The sequence below is a fragment of the Micrasema longulum genome, unplaced genomic scaffold, assembly GCF_059751315.1.
Source record: "Micrasema longulum isolate JH-2025_06_02 unplaced genomic scaffold, ASM5975131v1 h1tg001335l, whole genome shotgun sequence".
In the NCBI taxonomy this organism is placed as follows: domain Eukaryota; kingdom Metazoa; phylum Arthropoda; class Insecta; order Trichoptera; family Brachycentridae; genus Micrasema; species Micrasema longulum.
In genome coordinates this window covers 486244-512687 of record NW_028278521.1, presented here as the reverse complement: position 1 = coordinate 512687, position 26444 = coordinate 486244, and the positions used below count along the sequence as shown (strand labels likewise).

At 31.4% G+C, this 26444-nt stretch overlaps 1 protein-coding gene and 1 long non-coding RNA gene across 2 annotated transcripts in view; one reads left to right on the top strand and one right to left on the bottom strand.

The window, feature by feature from the left end:
- Window positions 1-26444, bottom strand: part of LOC148275843 (uncharacterized) — a 104756-nt gene that overhangs the window by 23489 nt on the left and 54823 nt on the right. The gene's annotated exons all lie outside the window — the stretch shown is intronic.
- Window positions 379-24944, top strand: LOC148275844 (fat body protein 2-like). The gene is made up of 9 exons (XM_088235122.1): window positions 379-604; window positions 2476-2703; window positions 3087-3260; window positions 4498-4652; window positions 6063-6165; window positions 16236-16472; window positions 19682-19855; window positions 22140-22294; window positions 24739-24944. The coding sequence occupies exons 1-9, from the start codon at window positions 497-499 to the stop codon at window positions 24857-24859; spliced, it is 1455 nt and encodes a 484-aa protein (XP_088091248.1). The 5' UTR covers window positions 379-496; the 3' UTR covers window positions 24860-24944.

The window sequence follows — 26444 nt, the reverse complement described above, 5'->3', positions numbered from 1 at the left end:
TTACACTGTCCTGCGCGGGACGTAACCACCATGAAAAAAAAGATTCCGATGTGCAAAAGATTTAGTATTCTCAAATTATTATTTATTCGGTTATTATAAATAATAATAATAATAATCATAGTTTATTAACAAAAATTATAATTAAGTCATCTACTTTGGTTTTTTTAAATAGAAAACCAAATCAAACAATATATAAAGTTTGTTTTGCTGTGGCCATTACTCCCCTTTAAAATGGACGCCAACGCCCGACGCGTTTTCACGGCTCAACATTTTTAAATCTGTCAATCTTACGTTTATAAATTATGCAAATAACACTTTAGAAAAATATTGACCCGTTTAAATAGTGCCCGTTATTGGTTCAAGTCAACAGTTAGTTTTGATCGCTTGTCGAGTTCACGTCTAATTTAGAAAGTTCTAATTTCGAAGTTAAACATTTGTTTACAAGTACAGAACAAAGCTCAGTTAAAGGCAGTTTATAAATAAATCCTGAAGAAAAATGTCGTATGTCTCAGAAGAGTTTGAAGGAAAGTGCGGTCTTATTACAGGGGGTTCAAATGGAATAGGATTGCATATTTCGAGAGAATTACTTCTAAGGGGGATAAAGGTAAGAAAAATTAAATTTTATTTTATATTATTAATATTTAAAGCATTAACTTTGTGGTCAAACATTTTACTGGATGTTATTAAATATTTGTTTCAAAAAAATATGAAACCGACACGACATGCATTTTAATAATAATATGTTATGGTCACACAACTATGGTGAAGATGTAAAGTGGGTTTTGCATGTTGTTTTAATTGGTGTCCTGACAAAGAGACGGGTGTGTCTCGAAACCGGTGGACATGGAAAAGTCAGTCAGTGGTGATTTACAAATATTTAATAGCATTTGGTAAATTTATTTTATCTTTGAGTCGACCTTGGTTTTTAAATGATTTATTAAAAAAGGTAGTATTATAATAAAATAAACATACAAATATTTCATGACTATTCTATTTATTTTTTATACTATCTGTTTTTCCACACCTTTAAAATAATATTTACAATTAATTCTTTAGTTTAACCGTTAGTTTTTGGTAATGTCATATTTTACTAATAAATTAACATGTGTAACTAATCATATGTAAATGGCACTAAGTGCCATTTATTAAAAAAAACATTTTTATAAATATATATTGAATGTAAGGATGAAAACAACATACCTACTAAATACGAATAAGGAAAAAAAAAAAAAAAACATTATTTTACCAAAAATATTTTAAAAATCAGTAGTAAAAATCCTAAAGAAACGTAATTATTACTACAATAATGTATGCGAGCGAATAATTTTCTAAAAAATACTTATTTGTTGTTCACAAGATCATTAAAACACGATTGCAATTAATCTCGACAGTTATACGACCGTGTTTTAAAAGGTTACGACTATGACGATTTTGGAAAAAATCAACAGAAATACTGCAATTATCACATTACATCTAAGATGGAGAACATTTCAGAGAAGGGAATACAGAAGTCTAGACATTTACAAGGTCCTATGATCTGTCATAAGCTGGATTAAGTGTCTACTTTACACACTTTGCAACATTTACCATTTTCCTATGTTTAAACATAAGTATTTCTTTAATTCTTCCATATGTTGATATTTGTCAAAGTTTTTGTGAAGCCAACTGGTCCAAGAAGTATAAAAATTGAAAAATATTTTTAGGCGTTGCGAAAAATGCAGGTTGAAAAATTCAATAAGATGAATCTTACCCGCATCAGTAAAGATTTCAGCTCCAAAACCTTACAAAAATCAACAATTGAAATTTGGTGAATTATATGAAGGGTGTCGGAGTTAAGACATTAAACAAAGATAATAATAGTCCAATCTGATGTAATTATTTTTTTTTTAAATTACAGTGATGGACATAGGCTATTGTGATTTAAGTAAATAAAGTTTTTGCTGCCATTTGTTTTTGAATATGGTTATGAGAAAGAATAACAACATCCGGCAGAGGCCTTCCATAGAATATTCCAAACTCACAGTGAAAGTCGCGATATGTGAAATTGACCATTTTAACATATTTAATATTTTTTACTACATTTTTTACAGTGTATTTCACTATGTCGAATACCTTTATTTATTTTTCAACGTATTGATTATTGTTTTTTTTTTTTGACTGTCTGAGAACAGGGAACCCTAGTTGGATAGTCAAAGCAACGTTGTATAAATGTATAATTTGATGGATGTAATATGATCTTTATTAAATTAAATTTGTTTTTTAAAAGAGTTACTCGTTTACTGAAAAAAAAACATTGCTTTTTTGTGTAAGTGAAACCGACAGGAAGACCCACGGTCTTTAAAACAGTTTCGGGTATGTTGAGAAATGTATAATATTTTCAGTTGAAATTGCGTGGGTACTTAACTTTTTTGGACTTGTTCTGCTAATTAACCGTGCAAACAATATTTTTTTAACGTTTTTTTTGTATCATTTAAGAAATTGGCGTTGGTTGACAAAATGGTGGCCCAGGATTCTTGCAGAAGGCTAATAGCAGAATTTGGTAAGGATCGCATAATGCTGGTAAAGTGTGACGTATCTGTCGATGCCGAAATGGAGAAAACTTTCAAGACCGTTCATGAAAGTTTCCAAAGATTGGATATTGTTATCAACAACGCAGGAATATTAGATGACTCATTGTGGGAAAAAGAAATTGCCATTAATTTAGTAAGTAATTCAAATAATACTAATAGTTAGGTCCAATTTATAAAGACTCTTTTTTACGGTACATCATCTCAAGGGCGCTTTATTATTCACATTAATTATGAAACTTTGTATGACAATTATATCAGAAAGTTCAATACAATTAAAAAAGCAAGGACGTGTGAGTGACTAGGAAGGCAAAAAGTGAATGAATAGAGCCGGCCGCCTCGCGTTACTAGCCACTTAAATAATATATATAAAACGTACCTACACATTAATGTCATGTCAGTGCCTATACATTATTACATAATGCATGGACACTACAGATACAAAAATAATAATAAAAAAATTGCTAATATATTAAAATTAAGATGTTTGTTAATAAAAGCTAATTGTAATTTCTGTAGAATGGAACTATTAGAGGAACTCTGCTAGGACTAAAGTACATGAGTAAACTGGAAGGGAAGGAGGGAGGTACCATTGTTAATATGTCTTCAGTGTCTGGTATTCACCCTTCAGCAGGGTGTCCAATTTATTCAGCAATATCCAATGGAATCATTGGCCTGACTACAGCATTTTCAGTAAGCTTAATGATTAACTTATTTACAACAAAAAAATACCCTTTACCTCAGGTGTTTATACAAATATACACGAAATCGAAGATTATTTACTTCTGTACCAACTGAAATTAAAAGATGAGTTCATTTTTCAATTACTGTTATCCATAAGTACAGATTAAAAAAACTATGACTCAGCTATGTGCGAATGTCAGCTTAAAAGGAAGATCTAAACCATGTTTTTTTTATGCTCCATAAACGATTGCTATCCTGAGCTCTAATCCAATGTCTCTTTAGAGTAATAACCCAATAGAGTCGTCCATACGAAAAACCATTCATTCATTGACCACGAAGTTAGCTACAGATTATTGTAATACAACGGGTCGTAGGTAATTGCGTTGAGAATTGCAAGCGCAAACCGAAACCGTTCATTACACGTTTGTTGTTAAACTAAGAACCAAACTAAAACCAAACCAAATATTTGGAACGCTTAAGGGCTTCTCTAGAGAATTATTACTTTGAGGACTTCTCCGATATTAACATTCCATTCCCTACACGTATTCTAACTCTCGCACCCCAACCCAATAATGTTGTTGTTAGCTTTAACACTACTTAGTTTTTACCGATTAATTCCAAATGTACAAAAACATCCATTAGAGATTATGAATATGCAAAGACGATGTGTTATATTTATTTTTATTTTATTTTTATTTAAATCTTAAAGTAGGGCACACATATCATACATATTGTTATGTGTGTTCTAATAATAACATTGCAAATATATTTAATTTATAAATTGTTTATCACACATATGTTGACATATCTTGACCATTATTTTAAATTTTGATATGTTTTTTTATTCATAAATATTTTTTTCCATTTCGTAATACTTTTTAATTGCTTTAAATAAAATTGAATTTTGTGACTTTGCCTTTTTCCTAAATGGAAGTCTAATTTTGTTCTTTTCTCTAGTATTGTGATCGTGTTCATGCTGGTTCCGATCAATTTTTTTCCAAAATCTGTTTTTTTATTAGAGTTTATAATTTTATGAACAAATATCATTGTATTGTAAAATATTCTTTGTTTATATGTTAATAATTTCATTTCATTTACCATCGACTTTACCCTCGTATATCTGTTTTTTTTCAAAATGATTCTAAAGGCTTTATTTTGTAATACAGTTAGTTTATCTATGTTTTCTATATTACATTTCTATGACTCGAGAAATGATGAGTAATTTGTTAATAACATTTGTACATAGATGCCGTTTCATTACTCGACTACCGGTGTACGGATGATGACCATTTGTCCAGGAATAACGTACACCAAGATCATTTCGGGGGCCAGCAACAAGATGCTCTCCCCAGATATTGGGAAACAGTGGCTTAAGGAACTTTCTACCACAGCAACACAAAAGTAAGTCAAACGATTATTACAGCCATAAAAAACTGAATCAATGAATTTCATTCGGAAAATTAAATACGTATGACACATTTTAATCGACAAATTAAAAAACATAATATATTAAATTATAATCATGGAAACTTAAAATATAAATTTTAATAAATGATACTTTATTCAACATAGTTTGATAGACCGATAACTGGTTTCATCGGTTCTGCGACATACATAGTCAGTTGGCATGGTTTTTAAGAAGTCATATTTTTTTAGTTTATTATTTCTGTCGGCCACGTGGTGTAATGGTCAGCGTATTTGCCTACCATGCAAGAGGTCTCGGGTTCAATTCCCGCCATGTTTGATATGAAATATTTATTTTTAAGGCGGTTTTTACTCCACAATATTTCATAGTCCCTGGACTGGTACCTGAAGCGTAAGACTGATCATCTTACCTTTATGTAACAAAAATGATCAAGATACGCTGCAATAGGTGTACCGATGCAATGCCCTATGAACCATTAGGTGCGGAAAGGGAATGATGAAAATGATGATTTAAAAAAAGAAATTGGTATATGCGTTCTTATGATTTACCCAAATATTTCAATTTAAATGCCATTTTCTTTGGGTCGTAAATAACCATGTTAGAAAATAGGCAACGAGTTGTTGTAGGGCGGGATTTGAACATCGGACCATGTTCAGTAGTCTGCGAGACTACCCACGCAACCTAACCCGTTTTACATAGGTATGCATTGTTTAAAAATATAATTGAAAGTGCTTTACAAAACGTATTTTTAGGAATTAATTAAAATCAATTATGTGATAAATTCATGTTTTTTTTCAAGATTGTTCATATTTATAATTAAATACATACACACGAAAAGAGGTACAAAGTATTCGTAAAATACGTATGAATTAAGCAGATATTATATATTTGATGAAAGTTTTTTAACACCTTTAAAATAAATTCTAAAATACAATCGATAAAATAATTATTAGATATACGTTAAAATAAGGACATTCATGTATATTTTTGTACTGTTTTAAGACTAAATAAAAATATTAAAAAAATATTGAAAGTAAATTTGAGAAATAAATTATCAGAACTACTATAATGAAATAAGTATTACTGTCTCGTTATTTTCATGTCTTCTTTTTTATAGGCATTTTTATGGGTAAACTCCTCAAAAGAATCCCCTTTTCTTTCTAACTTATCCTTATCCTAATCTTTCCTTATCCTTTACATTCCTCTTTACGCCTTGGGTACGTGATTATTATTTTATAACTGGTTCATTTTTGTTTTTTTTTTCATTAGTATGTTTTCAAAAAAATTTGTATGGTTGTGAACAATTTAATTGGACTCACTCTTGGTTTTTCCAAATAAAAAAATTAAAAGAAAAAAACGTTATTTAAAATTAACTTTATTTTCAGACCAGAAAATGTGGCGACTGGCGTAGTCCATATGTTGCTCCATGGGTATAATGGCAGTACATGGGTGAGTGAAGGAGGTAGGTCCATATACGAAGTAAACAAAGTAAGTCCTGAAGAAACAAGATCACTTTAAATTATAATCAATTTAATAAAATCGTAAGCAATTCATAATTTTCTACACTAACGCATTGAATTAATCAGAAAATCTCAATGGCTATTAGCAAAGATATTGTATAACGTGTATTTCAAATAATTCAAAAATATTGATAGATTATAGCAGGATGATTCAAACGTTGTAATCAGATGTAAATATTCATGAAAACATTGCAAGTAAGATTTTGTCATTGGATTTTTCTGTCTAATTACATATTGTTTTGTAATTATGCTTTTGTTAGTTTTGAAATCGAGCTTCAACGTATTGCGACTTTGTTCAAATGCTTTTAAATACCAATAATACTGAAACATTTAAGTTTGTTAGTGATAATTCTTGATGGAAGTTATTGTAATTTTTTGTACAAATAAAAGACGAGTGATACTTTAATCTACAAATTTGGAAAATCCAGTGACCAGTTTCATCGCTTTCGCGACATCTTCGATACTGGTATCTTTATTAAGGAGTTAAATGTATCTTAAGCTGAGAATGGCATCCCAGCACCTGTGGTTCAACCGAGAGTGTGAGAAGCGGAACATCGTCCCGAATTAATTTTGAATTATCTATCCTTACCTCTGTTTTGTATAAATACATTGAACTCCTTAATAAAGATACCAGTCTTGAAGACGTCGCAATAATACTGTATTATAATCACGTTTGTAATAACGAAAACTAAGAAATAGTTTTATAATTAATGGTAATGCTTGGAATCCGCTTATTGTGATAACATATAGTTTTTGATTACAATAACCGGTTGATAACAATAAACAAATAATACAAAGAACTTTAATACAAACCTTTACGAACATGTTTTTAGAAATAACATAAATATATATTTTTAGACCTTATTGATGGTTGTTTGCCATTTATTATGGCATATTATAACAATATGATCATTGTATACATTCTAAAGAATTGATGTCTCTTTATTTATGTATGTATAATAGACGACGTTCGATCAGAATATGCAAATTATTTGTTTTAATGTAGATGGTTTTAGGACTGACTTATTATGACAGGGCTGGTATTATGAACGCATTTATAGTGCGTATTTAGTACGTAAATATGCGCTATAACGCGCTATAAATCCACTCATTGGTATAAACCAGCCCTGATTGATAACATTATCCGCGAGTTAATTACCACACTACAAAATACATATATATATAATAACAAATTTAATTGTAGATATTTTTTAACATTTAAATTAAGTGTTTCATTTATTTGTTTATATTAAGATTTGTTTATTAAATTAATCTATTGGCATTGAGGTTATTTGCATACAATGTTTTTATTCTTTTTAATGAATGTGTTTTAATATTTGTATTCATTAAAAAAAATAAGGCTAATTTTTATATTGAATTAAGTATGACTTTCAGTCTAGATGCACACAAATTCATGAAAGAACAGGATCTGTTGGAGTATCTTATAAAAAAAGTAATGCATTATCATAATAAAACAACTTTATTTTTAACCACTTATTTTTTCTACAGACCGGTTTAAAAGCTACACAAGCATATTTATCAAGATAATATTTAACCAATATAAAAGTTGTTTTATATTTATTTTATTATAATGAATAACCACAAAGCTAGTGCATCAAATATGTTTTAATGCATAACCTTTGGATTTTAATTCGTTATTCAATTATTATAAACAATATTTTGATCAATCGATAGATAAAAAAATAATTAAGATAAGCTAAGATGCGTGTATGTTAGCATTCGTAATTCAAGATTTAATAAAAAGGAATATTAAACCGTGTTTTATTACAGAAAAAATAAACCTAAAAGATTGATTAGTTAAAATATTTTTTGAACGGTCATAAAAATTGGTTTTATTAATTGTGGATATAAAAATAATAGTTAATTATATTTTATAAGGGCATGTGTTTATGAAAGAGTAGGAAATACATTTAATAAAACATTTTGAAATATTGCAGATAAGCTTAGCATTTTTTTATGTGTGGCCTCCTAGTTTAAAGACAAAAATAGTAAGCGGGTAGAATGAACTGAGGTGAATAGGTCTATAGGTGAACTGAGGTCTATAACCGTTACTTGCAGTAATTCTGAAAATCGATTATTTGCCAGCTGTTCCCAGCTAATTCAACGTGCCAAAAATAACACTCTTTGTAAACGAAAAATGGAAGGGCAGACTTATTTTGTCTGTCATAGTCGAGTACAAAGCGAGTTTTCGCTGTCAAAGTCAATCATTTGCTGGAAAGTTTGCAAATCTAACTTTAAGAACCTTTGCAAAAACTATTTTCGAATTCGTAGGGCTTAGAAATGATAGATAAGAACTAGAATTCGATGCTTATATTTCTTCATAAGAGTGTTAGAGTAACGTTTTAATAAAAGTTGAACTTTCGACTTCAGTTCAAGAAAACCATTATGTTTAAAAAAAATCTAAGTTGCCTAAAAAGAGCTTCCAATGTTTCGTTTCTGACAGCGGAAACGTTAAGTCAACGGTTCTCTATTTAAATATCATACATGAAATGCACCCCATTCTCTGGTATTTAGTGTCTCTAAGGATTAAAAAAATAACCTAATTTGTTGAAACGATATTTTTCTTGAACGCTGATTCACTATCGCACGTTGCATTTAAAATTATCACGGGGCCACTAAGCACCAGGGCCCCGATTACAATGGAAGGTTAAGAAATTTATCTTCGGCTGTCTATAAAAAAAAACTGATATTTGTGTACGAAAATGAGAATATTTGGATAAAAAATTAAAGTGCCTTCGTCGATAACCTATAATTGAACATGTTTAGAAGAAAAAAATGGATACATGTTCCGCTTTTCATACAGAAAACATAATTTTACTTTGTAGATAAACTTAAAGATAAACTTTAACTTCCCATTGTAATCGGGGCCCAGACCTTGAATATTAAAATATACTATTTTGCATTTTCCGAATTAAAGTTGATTGGCTTAGGTGTTGTGTTGTTCCCATATATTTATTAAAGAATTAAATACATTTATTTGTTGTTTATCTCTTTTATAATGTTTTGGTGATGAAACTTGAATATTCCAATGATTCCCCACGTTAAACTGCCGTAGTTTAACTACATGAATGACCTTCCAAGGACTGGTTGTTTCTGAGATATCAGATCAAAACTGGATCTAAAGATTGCCGATACTTGAGTTGGTATATTGAACTGACCTCAGGGCTTAGACAGTATTCACCTGCATATCTCTGGGCCGCGATTATAAACGCTATCGTTATCGGTACATATCGAGTCAGTATAAAGTAAAATCGATATTTATGTACGAAAATGTGTATATTTGGATGAAAATATAAAGTATATTCGTCCGTAAACTGTAATAGAACATGTTGAGAAAAAAACATATTTTATTTTTCCAATAGAAAACTTAATTTTAATTTAAAGATAAAATCTATCTTCAATTTTATCTTTCAATTACAGGTAACCAACGAAGATTCATAATCGTTGCTTTTATATCGGAAACACAAGGCTTATCACCCAGTTCCGACGACTGATTACAAAATAATATTAATAACATTTTTTTTGGTATAAAGAAACACATTACATAATAGATATTTTATTTTATTAACATAACACAATCTGCCTTTTACAAATATTTATAATATTAACATATTTGGCTTAATATTTTTTTTTCCAAAACATGAATATTAAAAACAAGATTTATAAAAAAAAAATATTATTCAAGATTTACATTTAAAAAAATAAACTAAAAATTATACAGCATTAGAAATCAGTAATCAGAAATCAGAGATCAGTAGAAAGTTTAAATAATAAAACATTCTACAGTAAAACAACAAGAAAATCATATGTACTGTTTCATACAGCTAGGCAAAGTGAACAAAATATTGTTTATGAAATGCATGAATAAATAAATATAATTACCATTCACCATCTTTGAAAAAGTTCAAAAGGTTTGTTCTATAGGAACAATAAGCTACACTAAATATATTAGATACGTAGGAATAACTATTGCCGAGTTCATGAAGTCTATAAATAGATAAATAGATCGAATAGATAAATAGATAAATAGATCTATAGTATTAAAATACTGCATTACAAGTATACACTGTCCGTGAATTGTTGCTACAAAACGGTGGCACCTGTCTAGTCATTCTTCCAGGCACCCCGAAGTTGATGAGAGATAACAGTTCAGGGCAATCCCATATTGAATTTACAATGATGAATTATAATCAACTACATTTTTGCATATTTATCTACTACTCAACATGCGTGTATTGCATCTTTTTACATAGATATACCCGTTTCAAGATATAAGCCAGTTGTATGGTGTAGTGGGGTACAGGTATTATTTGGACTTACAGGTAATATAGTAAGACGTGAAAGCAAAGTTAAACATTATCATTTGATCAAGTATAAAAGACAGAGCAAAAAGTACAAGTTAACGGTAAAACAAATTACTGCTCTTAAAGGGCATTGCACCTTATCCAAGATGCACATCGCCACAGCTCTTGAAAACATCCGGATTGATTTCATACCTCATATTGAGGACAGTAGTTTTGATATAACTATGTAGCTTTATTCCACAACAGTAGTCCCTGTAAAATGCTTCAGACACTGGTATTTTTAAAACTTGGTCGTGTATATTCCGGCCATGTACGAGTATATTCCTATAGAAGCACAAAAGCAATTTGTGCATTTTTGGGCTTCAAACACTCCCTAGGACTGAAAACGGAATCGATTGACCCTTTCTAATCTGAATGTTTTTTTTAAATTTAAAAATAAAACCAAACAAATACAAACATTTGATTGCGTGTATTGCTATTTAATATATATATATATATATTAGAAAATAGGTTAGAAGCTGTTTAATGTTGTTTTAACTGTGGTCGCGAGTTGTGTAAAAAAAAGACACGAATAAAAAAGATATTAATTCATATGTAGATACATTACTCAACAGAAATAAATATTATAATTCAAACATTTTCACGTAACTAAAGTTTAAATTTAATCCAAATAAATAAATTTAATGTTTGGTGAAGTCAAAACAGTTACTTCTGATGACAGAATTTTCAAAGACGAACACGGCAGTTTGTTTACGGTATAAAGTTTGATCGCAAACAAAACTAAGGAAAAGTGTTGCCAGAAAAGATTCACTAGATCAATTCTAAAAAAGCCTTAAGAAAATATGGCTTGCATTTACTTTAAAAATATTTTTCAAAGTTCGTGTTCTTTTCAAACAACTCTGGTTGAAAAAGGGTGGATTGGCCAGATAAGGTTTCAGTAGATTATTACACGAATTAAACAAACAAGTTATTCATCACCATTTCAATGGATTATACAAGAATTGACCCCTTATTTAGTTAAAAAAAACATAAATAAGGTCTGGCATTTGGAACGGTACGTTTCAATCAGTAAACAATGTGTGTCCTTGTATTGTACTGTACCGTAATATGTGTTCGGGGATCAAACGTCAAAATAATAAATGTCTGGTACTTACATATCCGGAAAATTTACATAAAATGGATATAAATTGCGTTCGAACTTTACCTAACTTAATAAATTTAACATAATCCCATAAATCGAGTTTCCCTACCGACATTACTTTGTGGAACTGCATTTTAATTTTAATAAAAAATACAATGTTTTTGCATTTATTCTACTATTATTTATAATTTTCACTATCCTTAATTCATTAAATTTAAACTCGTTTATTTCCACGAATATATAAATTTATATAACATTCGAATTCGTTTATTCACCCACCAGTCTGAAGATATCGGTCAGGATAAAACCCGTTTACTGGTGAAAATTATAAATTAACGTGGAATAAAACAAAAACAGCATTGTATTTATTATTTTTATTTTCTGAAAACTGTAATGTTGTAATTGAATTTATTTTGGACGAGGGCCCCGTTTACAAGGAGTTATCTTCGATTGTCTACAAAGAAAAGTACAACGTCGTATCAGCACTTTGGTTTTAAATTTTAGTCCATCTACTATGGTCAAGGTATAAAGTGGGATTGGATGTTAGTGTAAGTAGTAGACGAAGAGACAGGTATGTCTCGAAACCAGAATACATAGAAAAAATAGTAAGTGGTTGTATACAATTATTTGCTAACATTTTATGAAAATAATAATTAAAAAATGCAAAGTCAGTTATATCATCTACCTACTAGTGGCGAATCGTCCAAATCAGCGATTATGCACAGCTTATTATGAGGATGAAAGCATGCATAAAGATCTCGCAACCCGCCTAGGAATTGCTGGAACAACTTTTAACATGATGCGTGTTGTATGGAACTCTAGTCTTTACTTGGTCAAAACGAAACGCCGATTATTCAACTCTTGTAAAATGCCAGTTCTCCTATATGGGTGCGAATCTTGGCACCTTACCAAAGCTCAAAACACCAAACTTCTGAGTTTTGAGAGTAAGTGCTTGAGAAGAATATTAGGTGTAAGGTGGTTCGATTTTATAACTAACATTGAAGTCTGAGAATAGACGCAGCAGCCTCCAATAACGAGCGTCTTGAGGATGCGGCGGTGGACCTGGCTTGGACACGTGCTGCGCATGCCTCAGGAGAACCTAAACCCAAGTTGCCCTTCTTTAAACCTGCGGGATCACGCTATCCTGGCAAGGCCGTCAATGACGATCTTTAGACTTTATTCGGCGGAATTAAGGGGCGCTGGATTGACATGGGAAGAAGCGTGAGTGCTGGCTGGTGATAGGGTCTCCTGGAGGCAACTGGTGATGTCCACATGCTCCACTTAGAAGCGGATGTGGAAAAGAAGAAGAAGTCTATTATATTTGACTTTTTATAGTAATGTTTTATAATAACTAATAATGTTTATGGGAAAATAAATAAAATAAGTATGACTTTTTATAAATCACAACCACCGTTTATATCCTTCTACAAAAAAATGTATAAAGTGCGCCCAGCGCCTAGCCCGTTCTCAGTGAACGATGAAACTAGCCTATTACCTTAGCTTATTCATCAATATAAAAAAGACACTATATTTTGCATCTTTAACCTAGTCGCGGTTTTTCATTACTAAAACAAGCTTGCAGATTACAAACATGATTTGAAAATTCTCTATTTAGAAAAAGTATTTCGAACATTTTTTTCATATTTATATTGACATGTTTTGTATCACGTAGGACTCGTGGCGTTCGAAGTGGCCGTTTTTGACATAATTCATTTTAAGAGGAATCGGCCAGAGCTCAGTATTTAACATTTCAATCATAATGGAAATATCTGCTGAATGTCATTGTGATGTTTTTTAATAAACTTTTGTACTAGTGTTGCATTAAAATAGTGTAGAATAAAGCTACGTTTATCGCGAAATTAAAAAATAATCAGTGTTGTATGAGTTGATTTCCACAGAACCACAGCAAAAAATAACCATTTGTACCTTCATATAAGTACAATATATGAACAAATGAATGAATTTTTTTTTGTAGATTACGTATAAAATAAATCACTGCTGACTATTGCTACCTCTTAGATTGAAAACGTTAACGTTATGAAAATAAAACATTAAAAATAATTGATAAAGTACCTAACTCTAAACTCGTCGGTTTTAATTTTTGACTGATGAAACTTTTTTATTTTTTATCATCTACCTACCATTTATATATAAGTCTTGTCTGTCATTTTTATCTTGTTTCGATAAGATAAAGTTAATGTCTTAATTTGGCCTTAATTATTGCACAGTTGATTGAGAGTAGCAATAATAGGTGGCTGAATTTACTGATTAAATTATTTTGAATGAAAATTTAAAAGATTTTATAAATGTTTTTTAACGGGAAAAATGCTTTGGTGACTGGAGGCGGCAAGGGCATAGGTTTAGAGTGCATTAAAGAACTACTCAAAGAAGGAGTTTCAGTAAGAAAATATTTTTTTATTGAAATATAAAAGTAACAAGTAAATTAAAAATTTCCCTATTTACTTTGTGGCTTGTTGGTGGAGATTTACCTTTTTATTTAAAAAAAATGTTTTTATTTAAATCTTACATAAAACATCAATACCTATGTCTAAAAACTAACAGTAAAAATAAAAATAATTCGACTTTAAGCATTCAATTATCTTTTTAAAATATTTATCAACACATATATAAACATCTATTTATATACGACAACATTATGAGTATTTATTAATATAATAACCCCTTTATTAAAATTAAATCTAAGGTCTGTTGGAATTAACTATAGTATTATTTAGAGTTATTACACTACTTTATTTATTACAAATCTTAAGGATTGCTAAACTATAATTTTAAGTCAAACGAGTGTTATGATAATATGTTTGATTAATTAAACGGAAGCAGCAAATTCCGGTGACAATTGTCATCAAGCGGAGGCGATACGGTTGGCCTTAACCACGCTTGCCTACTTTAAAAGGCACCAAGCTCTCGACGTCCTGGGCGTCCACTGACTATTCGTCGGCAGTTCATGTCAGACCTACAGAACGCGAACCTGACTTGGGAGGATGCACATCAGCTGGCAGCCGACAGAGATGCCTGGAGGACCTTCGCGGACACCATATGCTCCAACTAGGGAGCGGACATGGAATGATGATAAGGAAATTAAAAAAATACTATAAGTGTTATTATACTGCTCTAAAATGATGCAGCTACAATTTTCTTTAAACTGGCAGTGTTTTGTGAATTCATTGTTACGAAAACCTAATAAATATAGTTTACCTTTAACTCCCTTTTAACGATTTTTTTTTGTGTATTTGCCCTGTACAGTGATTAGGTGTAATTTTTTTTTTTGTGTTTCTCTTTCATCCACTTTCAAAAATGTTTCTGCGGAAACTTTATTTTAAGCCTTTCGCCCAGGTGTTCATTAAAATATTCACGAATTTTAAGATTTATTACTATTTAAATGACTGAAACCCTTAAGTACGCCTCTATTTTTTGTACACGTCGGTGATTAGCATTATACAGAAAAAATCGTTTTTAACTTTGTCATCTGTGGCTTCTGAGTGGTTTGTTAGTTTTGGAGCAAATTCCTGCTGTCATTAGTATTTATAAATAACACTGCACATACATTTATTAGGGACAAAGACACAGTGCATAGCGACTCAATCAGAAACGATTTATGTCTGTGAACTTGCCTTGCTTCTGCTAGAAAATCCATGTTGAGTAGGGGCACTTATAATGATAAATGATATGTATGGCAAGATTTTAACACATTTGATTCAAATTAAATTTATTCGATTCAATAAATATGTTTTGTAAGATAAGAACACATTGTTTTTAAAAAAAATATGTTTAATAACTTCAAAAGTATCAAAGATAAAAAAACACTGAATACCCAAAAAAAAAAACAAATAATTCCTTTGATATTCACAGAATAAAACACATGTTTATATAAACAAAAATTAGTTCAGGAGTGAGAGGATTAAATTACGTCCGAAGAAACATTTCCTATTTTTTTCTTAAACACTAATCTCTCCCTCTCCTTTTATTTTATTTTTCTACTGAAGTCTTTTTTTTAGTTAGTTTTTCTTTTTTATTTTGTATACATTTATAAGATTCAGTATAAATCCTTTCTCAAACTAAATGGTTTGGGTAGGTAGGAAGAAATTGCCTTAAGGAAATATGCCCGCCCTTTTATGCATATATAATACATATCGTCGTTGCACATCAAATATGGGCCATGTGAGTCTGAGCGCATTCTGAGAAAATCATGAAAATGCGACTTTTTGGCATAGTGTAATTAATATTTTAAATAAATATATTACGAGTACTTTATTGAAAAACACCTTATTTTTCCTACTTCGTCCATACACAGAAGTGTTATTTTCGGTTTAGTTTTTTGTTTAAAATCGTTTTTATCGATTTTCTTAGAATGTGTTCCGAGTCACATGGCCCATATTTGATGTGCAACGACGATATGTTTATAAAGTGTTAAAATAAATAAATAAGACTAGTATCATATTTATTCACATACATACACACATTACAAGTTATTTTTAGCACCTGTTTTACTTTGTTTTTCAGTACAAATATTTTATTTGTTTCAAAAACTGATACTTTTATGTTACGTCGTAGAAATGCGCAATTTTGGACTGTAACAAGGGTTTAGGAGAGACGACCCGAAGTGAACTAGCTGCTGAGTTTGGAAGACATCGTGTAATGTTTGTTCCCTGTGATGTGGCATCTAACGAGTCCTTTGAGGGCGCAGTAAAGGCTGTTATTTCTGAATTCGGCTCCTTGGATATTTTCGTGAATAATGCTGGAGTCGTATGTGAGCCACACAATTGGGAGAAAACTATAGACATAAATGTGGTATGTTGAAGATTACATTTATAAAATTAAAAACACAAACAGTTTACATCACAGAATAGTTAAATGTTATTATGTTAACTCTCCCTTCCCGGTGATGTGTAGCTAGTACACATTGCTTCTAATAATTTTAATATCTCCATAAATATAATGAATTCTGGGTTAAGATGTTCGGTATTCCTCCGTTATACATTTACATATTGGTTAAAATATTTTTTTAAATAATAATTTATGCTAACTGGGAACAGAAAAAGATTTAATAAAAAATCGGAGATAAGTCACTAATACAATAGAACGTTTATCAATGTGTCGCATGTTGTGTACGTAGTAAATGAGTTACCCTAATATATAATTGTCTCACATACTTTTACCGTCTCACTCTCGATAATACAAGTATATTTGGGAGCGAGAGAGACAATTTCACATGTCACGCGCGAACAGCAAAGTTTGTAGTACTTCTATCGGACGCTCGCCAGTAGCTGCGTAGCTGCCCGACTTTCGTCAGGGGTGGTTCTGTCGCACGCGCAGAGAGCATGAGCTAATGATTTTTCTATATTTTTAGCGATTAGATAAAAATTACTTATGACTTCAACTATTAATAATTAAAGCCTATGAATATAACGTTTTTCGATTTAAAATCTCTATTTTTTTGCATGTGTAATGACTACACAGCACCGTTACGCGCGTATGTTTTTGAGACAGTAAGGGAAAGGTTAACCTGTTACGGTTAATTAACTACGTGAGAAATAATTATAGAGACTTAGAGAAATAATACGCAACTGGCTAATAGTCACTCAATCGGACAAAAACCATTATATTATATTATCAACCACGAAGTTAGCTACATATTACAGTAATACAACGGGCCGTTGGTTCTTAGGTTGAGAATTGCAACCGTAAATTGAAACCGTTCGTTACACGTTTGTTGTTAAACTGTTGTTAAAGTTTGGAACGCTTTTGTTTTATGCAATAAAGCCAAAGGGCTTCTCTTGAGAATTATTATTCTAAAGATGAAAATATTGTTACCATTGTAAGCACTTTTAAAATTTATCTTATTGATTATACATTTTTTGTCCTATGTAAGAGTAGTGTATATGTATCAAAGAAAGTGAATGCACATTGCGCCACAAACCCGAAACTGCTTTAAAGACCATGGGTTTCGGTTTAACTCGTACAAAAACTCTATGTTCTTTTTTTCAGTAAACGAGTAACGCTTTCAAAATTTTGAATTTTACATGTCGCGTTTTACATTAAATTTAACTCTACTACTTTCACTGCCCCTTTCACTGGGTGTTTGGTAAATTACATGGAATGCCTTTGACGGATATTGTCATTCATCCTCATGACCACATTGCAAACACGAATGGAAGCAAAAACTGTATTTATTTGTATTACAATAACCTATGTCCAAGAAAGGAAGTATTGTATCTGTGTAAAGGTGTATTGTAAGATTTGCAGATAAGTATAATAAATGTCCTGACAAAGAGACAGGTACGTTGTAAATTAGCCATCGAGTCAAAAACACTATTCCAAGATTTTGTTTTATTTTAGACACATACCTGTATTCTCCATTCGCCCAGACACAAACACAATTTAAATTTGTTGCAACAGAGAGGGAAAACATTTTTGTGAAGTGAGTATGGAAGTCAGCTGGACGAATCTCACTTACGTGATAAAGGTTTTAAAAAGCAAAATGGTAAATGTTACGTAGTGAGTAAAGTGGCCACTTAAAGTAACCAGGTCATAAGCCCTGTAAATGCCTAGACTTCCGTATTCCCTTCTCAAAAATGTTTTTCCTCTCTGTTGCAACAAATTTAGATTTAAATTACTCCCCCGGGTGGAGGTTCCGCCTGTCTGCAAGCATTTGGACATACTCAAAACTTTGTTGACAGACACAATTGATTAAATGGTACAAAAATCAAACATGATCAATAAATCATGATTACTGTGAGTATTATTATTATTATGGTTGGATAATTAATTTATGTAGCGCCATTTTCGTGAAAATCATCTCAAGGGCGCGTATATCAGGTTTTTTGGCTCTTATACCATACAATAATGAGGAAGTGTAGCAGTTTTTTAAAAATTACTGATAAACCAGTCAAAAAAAAATTAATTTTCATGTATGGTATCATATAATTATAATATACCAGAAGGCGCGCAGAACCAAGTTTGTATACATCGTACTGTGTTCAAAAGTCCCCCCTCTACCCGATATCCCGCTTGCGCGCATGTGTGAACTGGCTGCATAATGTTGCCAGACCGTGAACAATATACATGAATATAAGATAATTTTGTATTATGTTATGTTATATTTTACAACAAAAAATATTTTACTGACTAGACTATAAATAAAAACAGTAACTTTTATGAGGCAATCGTAAAAAAAAACCATTAAATAATAATTTTGTAATTAACTAATATAATACCGTTTAATATTACACTAAGGCTTGTTAATAAAAAGCCGGGTAAAAAATTCGACTACCCTGGCAATACTAACAAAATGACCACCTAATTTTATCTAACAATCTGACAGATGGTAAAATAATCGAATTCCTAAACAATATTACTTGTAAATTCTCTTCTTACACATGAAATGTGACCCTGCCGTATTCCACTTTAATCCCAGCAGTATTTTGATATTTGCAAACGACACAACACGGCATAGTTGAATTTAAATCGACAGTTGCGTATTAAGTGACGTCTACAGAGTATCTAATGGCCAAAACGTAAAACTACTAATTTGAGAGTAGTTTAGTCGGATTCAGTTTGATGGGCGTATGTGGTTTCTGGATTATTCTAAATCTATGAATGGTATTATTAGCGCTATGATTATTCCGCGTGTCTTAAGTTATCTTCCCCTTCTTCTCGGTGAGTTTCGATGACTGGTCAGTTGACTTACCGTAAGCCGGAAATCTATCACAACTCTCTTATCATCGGTTGATTCGGAAGAACTAGCCATGTCGTTCAAGTAGTTCTTTTTACTAAAACCATTCGTATAATTTTTTACACATTTTCATGAAACTTCGCCGGACAATTTAATTTTCTAATTTTTATCGCGCGCGCGCGTACGAATTCATTTTGGGTATCCAATTTCCCGTAGGGTAATTCAAATAATAAAAATAAAAACGTAATTATTTATAAACGTGGTTCATTCCCCGTGCTACCGACCACAGTTCTTTATATCTAAGGGTCAATATTTTATGTTTCAGAAAGGCACAATTCGTGGGACCATCCTGGCTTTTAAGTATATGGGAAAGGACGGGGGTGGAAATGGAGGCTGTGTTATTAACATGTCGTCTATATTAGGCTACACTCCATCTTCATGGTTTCCCATATATTCCAGTAGTAAGCATGCTATTCTCGGCTACAGCAGATCTATGGGGGTAAACATTTTAAATAAATTATTACGATTATGCCATTATAGCTTCTTGCAAAAATAAAACTGAAAAGACATTGACATTTGATTTAAGGTCTATAAAAACCGATCCTTTTCAACAATAGATGTCGCTAGTTTTCCCCATACTTCCATCATCCAGCATACATGCTTCTTCCGCTCCTAAGTGGAGCATGTGGACATCACCAGTTGCCTCCAGGAGACACTATCGCCAGCCAGCATTTTCGCCACCTTCCACGTCTACCATCTAGCATTTATGGAGAAAAGAAAAGAGGCTACACGTGGATATGGAAGTCGACTAACTATTGGCAGAATTGTGAATTTTAAACAGAGTGTGAAGTGGTCACTTAACCCAGCGGATGACGTATTATAAGTTTATGCTTAGACACCCACATACTTAATATACTGTATAATTTTGTAAGCTGTTGCTAAGGGAGCTCCTAAAGCAGTTTGAAATAATATAACAAACGATGTTGATGTTCTGTGTAGACCGCGAGAACTAAATCCGACTGGATAATGTGACTAGGTGAACACTAAATATTCAATTGAACTGAATGATGTTACTACGCCCAGTAATCCTCTTAAAGGTCGTGGCCTTTTGTTCTTGACGTCTCTATGACGGGGATGAAGTTGATGCATTCCAGCAATTCTAAACGCTCTCGCGGGGGTAGAAAAAGCTTTGCTAGCACATAATTAGCATTTAATTACGTGCTAGCAACGCTTTCTCTACCCCCGCGAGAGACTTCAGAACACCAGCTCAGAGCATTGCACTGGAATCCGATTTCGTTTTGTAGTATCTATGCATTAGTGCAGTGGTCGGCAAACTCATTAGTCAAAAGAGCCAAAGATCAGCAGTTAAACAATTAAGATTTTCTTTGAGAGCCAAATTCCTTAATGTTGTAAATTGTTTTTTCTGTAATGGCAACGTACTTTGATAATAAAGGACGTACATAAACAATAGAAAGTATGCGTATTTGCTCTCCATTTTAACTACAAATTCTTTAAATTGGCGATGATAAAAGCTTTGAGGAAATTGTGATGACAATATTAATTATAAAAACATTGATTCTGGAAATGTCTGAGCACAAAGTGGTTCTTGTTGAGTGATCCAATGGTGAAGGAGTATCTCGTGATTAATTTTTGACTTCAAAATATTCTTATAAAAACATTACGCCCTATCTGCATCATAACAACAATTTTATCGAGTTAAATATGATGTTTTTCCATGCATTTAACGACAGAATTTGAAATATTTTTGTCACGTGTCGGAAGTTTCAGTGGTAACAATTGTTAAAGTCCTTCTTTAGAACCGGTACACGAAATGAATCGAATAAAGGTGAAACTCGCACTGTGTGAGCCGCAGTCACGTGACTAAAGAGCCGCATGTGGCTCGCGAGCCGCAGTTTGCCGACCTCTGCATAAGTGTAATGTATAGGGCCGAACATTATGATATATACTGCAAGCGGCGCGGCCGGCTCTGCACTCATTCGGGGTTTGCCTTCTTAGTTAGTTGGACGTCTTTGAGATTATATTAACTTATATTGAAAGTAAAAATGTATACAATGTAATACAAAGTATCATACTTTTCATTATAATCAAAGTATACTGATCGAACCTCAAATTGTGGTCACTTGAGCCTGCAGTAAATGAAACCCAAGCCAAGGAATTTACATTGTTTAAATTACCGTTCTGCAATAAGTTGGGCATGTACAATATCATCTACTTTGATAAAATTTCTAAATTTTCTTTCTTTTGAAAAACATGCACTATCCTGGATTCAAACTAAAGATATGAACTCTTTTTTTCTATGATTTATTTTGTTGCCCTTTAAATAATAAGGAATATTTTTGTGTTTTTTTTAAATATTTTTTATTGCCCTTTTTAATTACTATAATAAAAAACCTTTTACCTTTTGCAGAATATTTTATTTTTTCTTTCTTATGTTATACAAAAATATTATAACTGTCCATTGTTTAATATAGGAGCAAAAATTCATTAACATTTTCTTGTATACCCACGAACAGGCCATGCCTTTGATTTTTTTGGTTACTATTTTTCTATTAATACGTATTTCATTGATATGTAATTATGCTTTATTTTTTTAATACTCTGTTTTATTATTATGTTTATTGTAAAAAAACACAAAAAAAAAAAAACAGAAAATGAAAAGTTGCTTTCTTCGGTCGACGTTCTAGATTTTGGGTAAAATGATTTAGCGTAAGTGTGTCATCGATTTATGTACGTTGTATCTACAACAGTATTTTTTTTTCAAGACGCCTATTCGCTTAGAAAAATCAGGAATATATGTAAAAGTACTATGTCCTGGGTCTACTTCAACAGATCTTCAAAGAAATGCCAGAGAGTCTTTGGATGAGAAAATGCAAGCCGAACTAATGAAGGTATTAGCTGATCATGGAAAACCACAAAAGTACGTATACTCTAAATATGTTAAGATAATCATATAAGTATTATTTATGAACAACAAAAAATATGTTACGGCACAAGACAAAGAAAAACAATAGTTCTTCCGCCTTCAAAGACAAAAACAAATTACGGACAGAGACCTTTATAGTATTTTGGCACGTTAACTTAATAATCGATCAAGTTTGGAGACACCGGTAAGTATAATTAATAACAGTGCTCTCAAAACTCTAGTCCATAAAATAATTAATTGATTTGTTTATTTAATTATTCATACAAATACATATATATTACAAAAATAATAATTAAAACGTATCCCACACTCTATGAGTCCAAGAGTCTTGTGTTGAGTTGGGATACAACATAACGGAGAGTGGAAGGACTAGAAAAGAAGCAGAGGAATATTATTTACTTATTTATTTATTTATTATTATAACTAACGGCCGTAGCCCATTTGTAGAAAATTAAAGCTTAATACAAAGTTAAATAAAAAAAAGAAGAAAGAAAACGTATTTAATTATTTTAGTTTAACTCAATAAAAGTAATGTATATTAAAAAAAGAATAAAAGATTTATAGTAAAACAGTGATGTTTAGAAGAACAGTAGTAAATAAGAGATTCATTTTAGGTTTGTAAATCTTACATCGGCACACATTATTAGGCACACAAATTCAGCAAAAACCAAAATAAATAGACCTTCATATGAGTATATTACACAAACCAACTGAATTTCTGGGTCATCGGTTATTGTTGCAAAGTCAGTAGTACCCACTTTCTATGTATAACCGAATGAGCATGAACCCATCTAGGTATCAAGTATGACTGTTTGTATATATAATGTTTCAGGGTCTCAAACTAATTATTTTATTTGTTCTATCTTCAAATTAAAGAAAGTACATATTAAAATTAAATAAAAATATTGCAAATATAAAAACTAAAAACAAATAGAAATATTATATATATACATACTCGTACATAGATACACGCAAATATGCATCCACATACATACGTATCATAAATCAGAGTATACTGAACTGCGTTTAAGCCCTTTCTTTATGCATATTTTTATTTAACTCATTTTATAACCCAGTTATCTTTTGTAAAAGGTCCTTAAGAAATTATTTTTTTACATTTTATTTCAAAAATAACAGCATATAAATAAATTTTAAAAAAATATATATTTTTGAACCCAAATGCAGTTTTTCGCAGATAAACAAATAAAAACACAGTCAAACAGTTAATTGTCATTTAAAAGCGAAGTAATATCATAATAAAAACAAAAGCTACAGCAAAAAGAGAAGCATTGCAACTGGGATAGTTGACAGGGAAATTCATTGCAATTAAAACAGTTTTTATTAAAAATTAATGAAGTTTATATTAATATAACGAATATCTAAGTGGAAACACAGATCAAATTTGATAAGTAGATTAATTTTGAATGTAAATATTTTTTGAAAATGGATTGTCAAAAAATCTAAAGACTATTGATTATACCGTTTAAGATTTTGTAAAAAAAATAAAAAAATTCAACAACTATTACATAAATTGAATGTAGTTATGCAGAAAGCAGCCAGTCAACAATTTTGAAAAAATGAGATATTGGTGTTATCGGGTGCAGTAAGGGCAGTTCTATGTTCTACTAAAAACAGCCAGACCGTTTCCATACAAAAAACTGTAATATTCACCTTCTGAAAATAGTGTCGATCACAAAACAGCATTTCTCAATTTGCAAAAAAACACCCACAGCATTAAAAAAATTTGGTGGTACATAAAAAAACATTAAAACTGGTCAAATACTTAATTAAATTCGTGTTTGTAATATATAAAAAAAACTAATGTATTCATTGTTTATCATTTTTCAATGTCAAAAACATTCCAAATGTTGTGTAGATTTGATTGTTCACTCGTTTCATAAAGGTGTTATTATCTCAGTTTAATTTTTCTATGGCTGGCTGCTTTCTGCAAAACTACGTTCAATTATAATTCTTTATCTTTTATAATTGTGTATTCATCCGTTTTTAAATGAAGGAACAGTGCTAAATTTTTTAATAACCCTATGGTCCCTATGTTGATATGTTAGTAGTGCCTGTTGGTGAACCAAGTAAACATACAAATTTCGTTTGTGTCAGTTGAAAGAAGGTAATACCCTCGAGATTTGAATGGACTGCATCAGTCTTAAAGATATTACAAAAGCGATGATACCGGTCACTGTTTATTAAGAAGTTGTGGATGCCCGTATGCAGTATCAAAACTCAAAGTGCGGAAAGTAGTACATTCTCATCTTAAATACAGATAATAATTTGAAATTGAGGACAGCAGAATGTACTTACCTGACCTTGCGTTTTGTCTCTGATTACGGTGATATATATTAAATTATTATCTTTTGTTTCTGCAGTATCTTAACTTTTAAAACATTATTTTTGTAAACCATCTAATTTATTTTATGTTGCAGCGTTACTACCGTGGCAAAAGGATTAATTGAAATGATCAAATCAGGAGATAATGGTTCTGTGTGGTCTGTTAATGGTGATAAACCTGCCTATCAATTAGCCATGTCGAACATTAATTTATGAGCAAAATTTTTTTGTTGCTAATTTCTCATTTAGTGCACACGACTACAGAGGGATACGAAATACGACAATCCGTCAATCCGTCTGTTAGATAGCATCATATTAAAAAAATAAATATATTTTTTTCTTACCACTCAAGATTTATTTCATTACCAAAGGGTTTCGAAGTGACACAAGCTTTATTTAAGTATAGTTATGAAAGTAATAAATGAATGAATAAATTGTTCTCGTGTGTTGTGGAGTGGAGTGGAGTGGTGTGCTGGGGAGCCATCTGGCACCATCAGAAATATAATTACACATTCGGTTCTGACAGAAGGAGTAGAAGTAGAGTGGCGGGAGCAGGAAAAAGTGGGTTACAATAAACTATATAAAACAATGTTTTGAGTTTGTCCAAATTTTTGTAGACAAGGACTGGATTCGACTCCCCGGGGAGCTGTTTATATTAACATATTACAAAAGAGATGAGAACATTGTTGATAAATCCACCTGGTCCATGAAGAAGTATAGAAATGGAAAAAATAACATTTTCAGGCGTTGCCTAGTATCTAGGTGAAATAATTCAATTCGATGAATCTCACCCGCATTAATAAAGGTTTCAGCTCTTTAACTTCACAAACATCAACAGATAAAAGAATTGAAGGAATACAGATGTTCAAATATGGGCCGAATGGTGTATGTTACACAGTGTGTAAAGTGGCCACTTAAACTAGCCAATGACAGGTTATAAGCCCTGTAGATGCCTAGACTTCTCTATTACCTTCTCTTAAATGTTCTTCTTCTCTGTTGTAATATGTTAACTATATAAAAGTTAAACCACTTCAAATATAAAAAAAATGTTTTTACTCTGTAGTTCTACATTTAAGTATCGTATAGGTCAGTGATCGAGAATTGGCGGCCCGCAAAGTGCTGCCTTCTGGCCCTGCGGGTTTCTGTTCAGTGCCCAAACGGACCACAGTACTACTCGTATGTAACTACATGCGCCTCGGCCGTCAATTAAAGATTTCACTTTGTTTTTTCATTTATCAGAATGTTTTTATTTATTTATGTAACTTTTTGTACATGATGTTAATTTTACATTAGCGGGCTTATTGCCAAATGGCAATTTCTTCCAACCAACCAATAAAATAAAAGTTTTATTTTTATAATTCAAGTTCAAAACATATTCAATAGAAAATAAAGATAAAAAAAGCTAAAGATATTTAAAAATAGAAATAAATGTATATGTGTATAAATTACCTTAAAAAAATACCATTACAAAAGAGAAAAGAGTCAAGGAGGAGAAATTAAGGAAGAGAAAGGAAATGTTTTTTCAGACGTGATTTAAACAGAGATATTGTAGTAACATCTTTGATGGTGGAAGGGAGATGATTCCATAGTCAAGCTGTATGGACGCTTTATGAGTTAGAGAAGAAAGGGGTATTAAGAGGGTGCTTTGAGAATTAGAATGAAGAGGTAAACCATGAACTGAAAAGCATTGAAATTTTTCAGTAGTGCGTTAAGACTATGAAATACAGTGAACAGAAGTGAAAGGGGGTGATAGTCTCTTTGCTGTCTAATTTTTAGCCATTTCAGTTACCTACGATAATCA